General features: G+C 36.4%; 1 protein-coding gene across 5 annotated transcripts in view; it reads left to right on the forward strand.

The window, feature by feature from the left end:
* The window catches only part of pls3 (plastin 3 (T isoform)), a 34442-nt gene extending 23777 nt beyond the window's left edge, over nucleotides 1-10665 (forward strand). For all 5 annotated transcript variants that reach the window (XM_065267947.1, XM_065267950.2, XM_065267946.1 and 2 more), the window contains exons 7-16: nucleotides 1031-1196; nucleotides 1390-1532; nucleotides 3321-3416; nucleotides 4214-4409; nucleotides 6848-6926; nucleotides 7060-7177; nucleotides 7295-7428; nucleotides 7745-7868; nucleotides 8855-8979; nucleotides 9617-10665. In XM_065267947.1, coding sequence (XP_065124019.1) covers nucleotides 1031-1196; nucleotides 1390-1532; nucleotides 3321-3416; nucleotides 4214-4409; nucleotides 6848-6926; nucleotides 7060-7177; nucleotides 7295-7428; nucleotides 7745-7868; nucleotides 8855-8979; nucleotides 9617-9749 — 1314 coding nt within the window. In that variant the 3' untranslated portion in view covers nucleotides 9750-10665. The remainder of the gene's footprint in view (nucleotides 1-1030; nucleotides 1197-1389; nucleotides 1533-3320; nucleotides 3417-4213; nucleotides 4410-6847; nucleotides 6927-7059; nucleotides 7178-7294; nucleotides 7429-7744; nucleotides 7869-8854; nucleotides 8980-9616) is intronic.
* Nucleotides 10666-11549: the final 884 nt, after the last annotated feature.

Here is an 11549-nt window from a genome sequence, read left to right on the forward strand (position 1 = left end):
GGTGTGCATTATTTTCAAATAATTCAACAAAAATTCATCATTTATTCTTTACATAATAAAGGGATAGTTCGGCCAAAAATGATATTAAACCCATGATTTACTCACCCCCAAGCTGTCCGGGTTGCATATGTCCATCGTTTTTCAGACAAACACATTTTCGGATATTTTAGAAAATGTTTTAGATCTTTCAGTTGATTAAATGTAATGTTATGGGGTCCACCCATAGTCCACGACCTTCAAGTCCAAAAAAAGTGCGTCCATCCTTCACAAATTAAATCCAAACGGCTCCAGGATGATAAACAAAGGTCTTCTGATGGTAATCCGCGCGGTGTTGTTGTAGAAATATCCATATTTAAAACTTTATTAACGTAAATAAATACCTTCCAGTAGCGCCGCCATCTTAGACTCATCTGTATTCAGGAGAGAGTATTAGCGTAGTGTACGCACTTTTCTTAGTGACGTATGACAAATTCGAAGGGCGGGGGCACAGAGCAGCAGCAGAGTAGCCTCCGTAGGCTGCGTAAGCTCTCATCCTGAATGCGGACGCGACTAAGATGGCGGCGCTACCGGAAGGTATTTATTTTCGTTAATAAAGTTTTAAATATGGATATTTCTACAACAACACTGCGCGGATTACCCTCAGAAGACCTTTGTTTATCATCCTGGAGCCGTTTGCATTTATTTTGTGAAGGATGGACGCACTTTTTTTGGCCTTGAAGGTCGTGGACTATGGGTGGACCCCTTAAGTTACATTTAATCAACTGAAAGATCTAAACATTTTCTAAAATATCCGAAAATGTGTTTGTCTGAAAAACGATGGACCTATGCAACTCGGACAGCTTGGGGGTGAGTAAGTCATGGGTTTAATATCATTTTTGGCCGAACTATCCCTTTAAACAATACAATGTAGTGCTGTTGAATAGTAGCCTTATTACCCAAATCTGAGGCTCACTTGATGTAAATTGTGTTTGTATATGTGTGTGAGAGAGATGGGTGGAGTCTAACAGAGAACGCGTCTTCTCTTTTACAGGAAAATCTTAACCTGGCACTTAATTCGGCCTCTGCCATTGGCTGTCATGTGGTGAACATCGGGGCTATGGATCTGCGAGAGGGCAAACCTCATCTGGTGCTGGGACTTCTGTGGCAGATCATCAAGATCGGTCTGTTTGCTGACATCGAGCTGAGCAGAAATGAAGGTTTGTGTGTTTGTTTCCACATTAACATCACCACAGATATAACTTCTCCTGTCTCCAGCCCACTTACTGAACTCCTGAGTCATTACAGGACTGAATAATCTCTGTCTCCATCCGTCTCAGTCTGTTTATGTGTCTGTCTGTTATTATGTGATCTGTGTGTAGTAATGTCACTCCTGTTTGTCTGTTGTTTCAGCTCTGGCGGCTCTGTTGAGAGATGGAGAGACTCTTGAGGATCTGATGAAATTGTCTCCAGAGGAACTGCTGCTCCGCTGGGCAAACTACCATCTGGAAAACGCCGGCTGGTCCAAGATCAATAACTTAAGCCATGATATTAAGGTCAGTCTGTATACATACTGATGGTTTCATGAGGACATTAGCAGAAATGACAAGCAATCGAACAGATCAAACCCTGCTTTATATAACTTTATATTTACTTGGTTGAGAAAGGTGAAAGCTGATCTGAGATCAGTATTGTCTGTCTGGTGGCTGGGGATTAGATTAACGGTTGTATATTGATAATGAAGGCTGTAATGTTCCCGGTTTTTGTTATGTACTAATAGTCACTGAAATCAAATCTTTGAACGATACACAAAAAGTGAAGTGAAATGTCATTTTGATTTCTTAAGGTGGTTTTTGTCGACTGTCAGATATGTTGTCGAATTGTAAATGTCAGACTGATCTCTATATTGATCTATCCACTCATCACAAAAGCTCTCTGGTTCATAACTGAGATGACAGATAATAGATTTAATACATTTCTCTTTCCCTCCTTTTGCCTTTCTGGCACTGGGTGGATTGATCTATGAGCGATCATTATTGAATGTTGATGATTCAGCATTGAGATTATTGTGTTTATCTTCAGTCATGCAGTGCATCTCTATTCTCCTCATAGGCTTTACCCAAGGGTGTTGCTAATTCAAAACATACAGTAGGTCTGAAAGTTGATTGGTTGTTACGGTACACAGTATACATGAGTTCAATATCAAGTGACGTGTCACACATTGCAAATATTTATTTGAATGAGATGAAACTGACAAGACGACTCAACCAGTATCTGTAGGTGTGGGTTTTGCATTCTATAGCTAAAAACAAATAGATAATGTCTAATACACAGTTCACATTCTTTCTGTGTTTTTGAAGCTTTGATTGTGTTTACAGTGCGAAATATAACATGTGTTCATGTTTCACGTGTAAAAAACGCTGCGTTTTTCACACAATTTACTTATCTGTAGACCGCTGCTTTCACTGTCCTATGAAGTCCCTCCTTCAGAAATACGTATCGGGTTGTGATTGTGTAGTTTGTTTAGTGTGTTGTGATTCAATAGCAGCTTAGCTTGCCGTTAGCTTAGCTGGCGACTGACGTATTCCTGTGGGCGGAGTTTAGTCAATAAACTGTTCTAGTGACATCATTAAAGCAGGAAGAAGAGGGCTGTAGTCCAAACTGACCATTCGCTGTGTAGGCTTTGAAAGAGGAATTCTGTTAAAGAAAATATATCGCCTGACAGTGAACTTTGAGCTTTATCATTTTACAGGTATTACTAACTAAAGTTTGAAAAATGGGATCAGAAAGAATGTGACCTTTAAAGATGAAGTCATATTTAGTCAACAAAAGTCATTTCTCCAAATGAGAATTTAAATGACAGCTATATTTTCCCTTTTTATAAAAGTGGTTAGTGAAAGCGCAGTTACGGTACTTTAATTTTTAAATGCTTTGGCAGGTGTATATGACGTGACTTGATGTCATTCAATAAGTGATTCAGAAATGAATGATTTCATGATTTATTGTATTGGTCCATCTCTCTTTACGCTGCAGTTAAGAGACTTTGCAAACTCTGTGAAGGTACTTTTTCCAAATCTAATGCCAGATTTGTCTTTGTTTGGCATGATGCGTCCCTCTCTTATTATTTGGTTTGTTTGTTGATGTAATGTCTGAAATCCCACAGTCATTTATGTTCAGTCAGGAGTTCATGCATGATTGTTTGTTTCTCATTTTCTTATGGATTTCATATTGAAGTCATGTTGTATGTAAATGTCTTTTGCTTGGAAAGTTTATGCTTACGAGTAATGATGATGACACACAGAAGTGAATGAAAGGAAATAATTTCGATGCATTGTTCTCAACAGGACTCGAGGGCTTATTTCCACCTGCTCGACCAGATCTCACCTAAAGGTCAAAAGGAGGGTGAAGCTCGTATCGACATTGACATGTCAGGATTTGGCGTAAGTTGATTTCGTTCTCATATAAACCATCTCATCTCTTGTCCAAAAGCATTGAAATAATCCGTACAAGTTGTTAATTTGTAGACATCTATTGTAAAATTGTATTTTGTTTGTTTGAAAACGTCAAATTATTTTCTTTTCTTGACATCATTGTTGGTGTGGGTCTGGTTCTTACAATCTTCTTTAATTTTGTCATCATGTAATGCAGATTAAAACAAAACATCCTTAAAATAACTTTTACGTTTGTAGGCGCGTTTAACAAATGACAAACTTCTGCGTCTCCATCTGCAGCCCACAACACAATAGGCACTGCAGATGCCAGATTCCACCCCCAATATCCCATAATTAATTTCATTCACAGCGTCAGGACAATAATAATGTGTTTGAATGTCTTGAACATCGCATGCTGTTATTGACTGTGTGTTTAATGAAATGACCAACAGCTGCCTATAGTACAGACACACAGTCAGGGTCATTTCACCACATACTGTCAATCTGTTTGTACATATTATAAAAGATATAAACAATAATATTTCTCAGTATTATGACAGTATTCCCATAACTTCAGGTTCAAACTATATTACAATACTATTTCATCTCATATGCTTTAAGCACCCCTTAAACATGTACTCCACCCGTGTCATTTACTTTAATAGTGTTTCCATTTGACTGGAGTGTTTCTTTATTATCCCACTGACCCTTCGACACTAAAATGTTTTGCATCTGATGCTTAAGCAAATGTGGTCCACTGAAGCAGACAGATGTATATTTGACTTCTTTCTGTTTGTATGCTACAGGAGAAAGATGACCTGCAGAGGGCCGAGTGTATGCTTCAGCAGGCCGACAGATTGGGATGCAGACAGTTTGTCACGGCCACTGACGTCGTGTCTGGAAACCCCAAACTCAACTTGGCCTTTGTGGCGAATCTCTTCAACAAATACCCGTCGCTGACCAAACCTGAGAATCAAGACATAAACTGGGGACTTCTGGAGGGTCAGTATTCGGCTTATTTTAGCCCCGATTGCTGTTCTTTACAGTCTCTCTTGAATATTTTATGGTTAGCTGAAGTGCTTCTGCCACGCAATGACTCATGAAAATGGATGACGCTGACACCAAACCATTTAAAAATATACTTGTGGCATCATGGAAGGAACGTCTAGGATTTTCTCTCTTTTTTGGGGGATATGTGGTAAATCAAGGCTGAGAGAGATTTAAGGGGAGGACGGGCTGTTCGGGTCAGTTCCCAAACCCATATAGGCTACAAGGGTGCCCTCTTGTGGTGGATCACATTTATTAAGTAACAAGCACTAAAACTGTCAGTGGATATGGCCTGAATGTAAAACGTCATGTTAGTTTTATACTACAGCAAATATAAATACTAGACTTGTTGCGTTTATTATTATTATTATTATTATTTAATGTGTATGACATGGTGGTATGTTTGACACCCTCAACGTGTTTGCTGCTTAAATGATACACCAGAAGGGCTTAGATAATTTTAATGTTTAAATGATTTATTTAGCTTGGTCTTAAATTGATTTCTCGAGTCGGGTTGTTGCGACTGAAATAAGATGTGTTTGTTCTAGGGAATAGGGATGTTAAATTAATCGATCTTCGATACTGAAAGCAAAGACCCTCTTCAGGGAAGCCTGCAAGATTAGCTTAGCAACGCTGGGAAGGACACGTTTTTAATGAACAGATTAAAGTGTAATCTTAAATTCTGGCAAGAAACTAATATATAAACTGTAACTGACTGTCGTTACACTCTGAACGCCCGCAACATATATCATTATTATTTACTGCCTGAGGCGCTAGACGCTAAACACTGTTGCGGGTTTCTAATAGAAGGTTGAAATCTTCATAATATAAGCGTCTTTGCTAAAAGAACGCCGCAGGTCTAAACTGAGGTGACAACGAGAAAAGTGCCCCCCTTTGTGTTCTTCTTGGATAGAATTACAACAAACAATGAATTAACGACTCGGAAAGCGAGGTGAACAATTAGAAAAATAACACTTGATGATAATGAAACTTTTATTTTGTCATGGACGCACGGACTTTCATGGGACTGTTCCGAGTGAGATATTTCCAGCTGCAGCGCCACGATTCAGGGCGCTCGTTTCAAGGCGGAAGTCGAACCATATATGGTTTGGCGGAACGGTTTTATTAGAGTCGTAATGATTATTTTTCTCATGGTTTTTGATATAAATACTAAACATTTGAATCATATGTACGGTACTTAAAAACAAAACATGAAAATTCGCTAAAATATATATCCAAATATAAATATTTCTTATTAACATAAATTTAAATGTAGATAATTAAGTTATGTCACTACATACTTTTTCATTTGCTATAAAGAAAATACATTTACTTCATGTTCATCATCAGTATCTACTTTAAGTATTTGCTACAAAATAAACATTAAATAAAATATATATTTCCTAAGTAAATATTTCTGCACCACAAAAAAAAAAACAGAACGCCATGCTTTCATGTTTTTGCAACTGTCTCTCACTTCCGCGTTTGTCCTTTTTTTATTATTAATCCTATAGACCCTTTTACTGTTTGTACACAATGATGACGTGGCAGCGTTCGCACGCGCATTTAGGCAACGGAAGTATTGTAAGAATCAAAAGTGAAGCAACACAAACAGTAAGTTATTTTAAAAAAGTTGACTTTATGAACATTTTCAACACTGCTACCAGATCCGTGTACTATAGGGGAGTGGATAGAAGACGTTAGCAGATGGCCAAAAATAAAGTTGCCAGATACATATATACGTATATAAGTATATTATATTTGTGCAACCAAACGCAACAACCAGACAATTTGATGCTGGGAAACCGTTTTAATAAACTTTCTGAGTTGCTACCACATTAGAACCAATGGGGAATAACACCACTTCCGTTGCCCAAATGCGCGCGCAGGCTATTTGATCACGTGAGCTGTAAAAGCGTCTATATTCTGAACAGTAAACAGAGTATCAAATACATATATCAAATATAACAAATATAATGATAGACAAACCGCGTTTGTCCTGAAGCGCGTGCTTCGGTGCCGCCCCCACTTCCGGCCTGAAACGAGCGCCCTGAATCGTGGTGCTGCGGGGCTGCAGCTGGATAATATTGGATGAGAGGCGGAGTTATACTGTGTCTATTAGTCATTATTATATTTCATTACAGGATTAAATTGATGATTTTATCAAAACACAAACTACATTCCCGTGAGGAAGCACACTTTTACAGCTAATTGATCAATAATTTAAACAATCATTCAATATGGGAAATTGCATAAATTGACAACCCTAGTTTGTTCACACATGTCTGATGTATTCACTCTTATTATTTTAGTTTTACCGTGAGCAGCATTAGTTCATCATGTGGTTAAATGTGTGCTATAGAAATGTCTGTATTTTTCTTTGATGTTTGTAGGAGAGACCCGAGAGGAGAGAACGTTCAGGAACTGGATGAATTCTCTTGGTGTCAGCCCTCATGTAAATCACATATACGGGTAAATCTCTCACCACCATACTGTATATTTCCCCTATTATCCATAATAATTATATTAAATGAACTGTTTTTCATCATGTGTGATTTCACACTGTACATATATTTCAACTCTTGATCTTTTGATTTCTCCTCAGGGATCTTCAGGACGCTCTGGTCATCCTGCAGCTTTATGAGAAGATCAAAGTTCCTGTCGACTGGAACAATAAAGTCAACAGGCCTCCGTATCCAAAAATCGGGGCTAACATGAAAAAGGTGCTTTGAGCGATGTTATTAACATCTGCATTGATGATCTTTGATCTTGTAATGCTGATATACAGTAGGCAGCCGTGCTTTTATATATTGATCGTGTATGTGTCTGTATGTGTTCAGCTGGAGAACTGTAACTACGCTGTGGAACTGGGAAAGACCAAAACCAATTTCTCATTGGTGGGCATTGGAGGTCAAGACTTGAATGACGGGAACCCGACTCTTACTCTCGCCATGGTCTGGCAGCTCATGAGAAGGTACATCGGTTAGCTTATCGGTTAAATACAAATCCTGTCAGCTTAAAAAATACCATTTCACCCATAAACAATAAACACAATACAAATATTTTCAGTCAAGTTTTTGGATAAATAACCTCCATGATTCAAAAACTACTTAGAAGGCATATATGAAGGTCAACACGTGTACCTTTATTAAAATGTTTTTAAACAATCGACTGCCTTTCAGTCTCTTTTATTACAGACCAATTGATTCTCTTTAAAGTCATTTTCATGTGAACATAAAGCACAGATTAAATTACTTGGGTTTTAACGTGTGTACTCTTTTTTGATGTAGATACACTTTCTGCTTGCTGGAGGATATCGGAGATGGCCAGAAAGTAAACGATGATGTCATCGTCAACTGGGTTAATAAGACTTTGTCACAAGCAGGAAAATCATCCAAAATATCAAATTTCAAGGTGCACAAATGAGCATTTTTGTCCCTCCTCCATTTAACATCATATACAGTATTTCTGTGTCACCCCATATGGCATATTTAAAAAAAAAACATATATATATATATATATATATATATTTTTTTTTTTTTTTTTTTTTTTTTACTGTAAAAATATACTTATAATTTTATATTTTATACATACTTATGCATTTTATATTAACTTTTATATTTTGGCCAGGAAACATATTTTTTGCTGTATGGGTTGTAAAATTAGAAATGTATTTGTTGCCCCTGAAATATATGTTAATAGATGAAGATTAAAACAATGAAGATTAAAAGGCAACCATGCTAGAATTAGATTTGTTGTTTTTGCAATGTTATAGTGATCATTTATAATTGTTGTTTCTCAGTCTCTTAAATAGAATACATCCAGAAAATACAGAAAATGTGTATATAGTATTAAAAACAGTATAAAAGTATAAGCTGAAGTGTTAAGTTTTTAGGGTAAACTCCACCTCCACTTGAGCAATAGCAGGAAACTGCAGGATCTCTTAATCCTAAATAAAATTAAATCCTAATTTTGAAGAATTTAGTCTTTTTACTTAATTCTGCTCAAAAAAGCTCAAGATGTGTTTAGTGCCAAGAGAGGTCACAATAAACACAGACGATGCCTAAAGAAGACATTTAGTCCTGAAAATGTATTTTTTTAATTTTGTGTACATATTTCCTGTATTTTCTGTTTGTATCTTAATAAAATAGATTGAAAAGTAAATAATATGGATGAACATTAAGACTTCTAAAACAACAAGTCTGGTGGTGGTGGTCTAAGACTTTTGCACAGTACTGTATATTTTCAAATCCAAAAAGATATTTAATTAAGCTTTATATTTCTACAAAATATATTTAAAGCATATTTTTGGCCAAAGAAATGTATTTTGGGACATACTTCTCGCATTGTGTTTGATGTGTGTTGAATGTCAATATTAAGAGAGGTTTTGTGTGCTACAGGACAAAGAGATCAGCAACAGTCTGCCAGTGTTGGATCTCATCGATGCCATCCAGCCGGGCTGTATCAACTATGATCTGGTGAAGAAAGGACAACTCTCTGATGAGGAGAAACTGGACAATGCAAAGTAAGATTACACAACACTGATGACTGCGGTCACGCCTCATTTCTGTGCTGAAAACAAACGTGTAGTGACACGTAAGACAGCACATAGTCAAAAGAAGAGTTACATAAAGTGTTATTTGAACACTAATGCTTGCTAAAACACTCTAGCACCATCTTTTGTTTTAAAAAAATGTATGCATTTGAATATGCCAGCATCATTTATTGGAAAACAAGAAGATATAAGATTTATATCAACAACAATTACCGGTTTAACAAAAGTGCACTCACATGTAAAATCAGTTTTTAATTTGGTTTGCATCAGTACTTTTTTTTTACATTTCTAGAAATTGTTCACAAAACCACGATAATATTAATAATCGTGATGATATTGGTCACCATAACTGTGATTTAAAATGTTTATACAGTTTCATCTCTACGATTACATGACATTTCAGATGTGCTGTGATGAGATTTTTCCTTATTCTGTTCTAACACAAATGAGTTTAGATCTTTGTATGCTTTTGCAAAAAGTGAGAAACTTATCTGAAACCAAAATGAAATGACATTTATACACGCCATACATTGTAATGTTATTGTCAAACTGATGCTTAAGAATGATTCGAGTAGCTGTAAGATTATATTTTTTCCATCTGTTGCAGGTATGCGGTATCCATGGCCAGGAAGATTGGCACTCGTGTGTACGCCCTGCCCGATGATCTAGTAGAGGTCAAGCCCAAGATGGTGATGACCGTGTTTGCGTGTCTAATGGGCAGAGGCATGAAGAGGGCGTAAAGAGGGACAATCAAACGCTGATGTCCTACCCACAAGCCATTTGCTGGTTGAAAGGCTTTTGGTTCAGTAAATTTATTACAACCACAATCAAAGAAAAATCCAAATGCCAAGAGATGTTAAAGAATCACGTTTATGTTTGGCAGGACTACAAAGTTGAGGGAATGGGCTTGGAGATTTCGGAAAGGGAGGGACGCTTATTTTAGACCAAACATTTATGATTCCCCACAGCTCGATCTGCCAAAGGACCACACGTCAAATTATATCACGAACGAAACTCAAGTTGTATGTTTCGGATCCGAGCCGTTCCAGACTCTGCCTTGTGTACTCTATATTTACATAATCGATAAAGGAAAGCATATATCAACGATGGCTTAGTTTTTAATATGGACATCTTTCAAAGTTACAACTCTGGCCTTACTAGATGCAGTATTGCCTCTGTGCAGCACACGATTGTTTTTGAGTCATTAAATCGGACCGCTTAATTTCCTTGTGTTTTATACGCGTGTTACATACTTTAGAGATAAAGCATAAACGTTATTTTTAGCTTAAACACATTCCGTAGTCGTTGTACTATTTGTCTTATGTATATGTGTGTAATCCCAATGGTAAATTGACAGAATGAACTATGCATGATCTATATTTTGTTATTTAAAACGCAATACAATCCTCAGAATAAGAGCTTTAAGCATTGAGAGACTGAGGAGTGATGCAGGGGAATGTCACGTCATCCATCATCACATGATGCTCTGTGTGTGAAATCATTTACTGTGGGGTTCATGTTGCCGGGGAATGAAACTGGAAGTCTTGGATGGTTTTACTGCATCGTCTTGTTGCTTATAGACAGCTGACACCAAATGTCTGTAACTGAAAACATCATTCAAATAAAGCAGAAAATAAAGCCGTTCATAGTATTTCAGCTTCATTGTTGTTGTTGTTTCTTTTTTTTCTCAGTGTTTTTTTTTTCTCAAAGCACATTATTATTGTCTGTTTTTTATTAGTGGACATAAAAAAACATCTGGGTCATTCTACGGTAATGTCAATTTTTCGGCCCCTAGCCTTTACAGAAATATTACACTTGAAAAACACATTAGGGTTAAAAATATATATATTTTAAAATGACACAATATGTTATTTGAACAATTACACATTCTTGAGCCATCAATGTAGCAATATTTGATTTTTATTAATTACCTCAAGTGCTCATCATCCTCACAGTCATGTACAGAGGGAAAATGCTTTATTTTGAGTTCAAAAACAGTGTTTTTTTCCATTTAAAATACAATAATGTGTCCATAACTATAAAATATATGATGTAAATTACATTAAAAAACAAAATGCTAAATAGATATTATAAAATATATAATGAAAGTAGTGGTCCCCTGGAGTTGTGTCACTGGTGTTACCGTTTAACAAAAAAGCTCTTATTTTTAAATAAAAAAATCACAATGACGACATCACTTGACTTTATTCAATTTCCTGGAGATTTATGAAGAGACGCCCATATAAGTCCACTCTCTTTTCAGTTATCAGAAATCTTTTCATTTATCTCATGATTTCATATGAAGCTTTTAGTTTAAGTCACTGGTATGACCTCCTTTATTGTTTGGGAATTGCAAAAAACTAGAATAAACTACTTAATTTAGTGAGGATACAATGATTGACAACATGTGGTTTGATACTTTGCAGGAGAAATTTTATAAAATGCAGTTTTCATGAAAATTGTCACTGGTGTTACCTTCCTTATGGGTGACAGCAGTGAAGATCAGTAAGTGTCACTGGTGTTACTGAGTTTTTTTTTCT

Source organism: Paramisgurnus dabryanus, chromosome 16, assembly GCF_030506205.2.
Source record: "Paramisgurnus dabryanus chromosome 16, PD_genome_1.1, whole genome shotgun sequence".
In the NCBI taxonomy this organism is placed as follows: Eukaryota; Metazoa; Chordata; class Actinopteri; order Cypriniformes; family Cobitidae; genus Paramisgurnus; species Paramisgurnus dabryanus.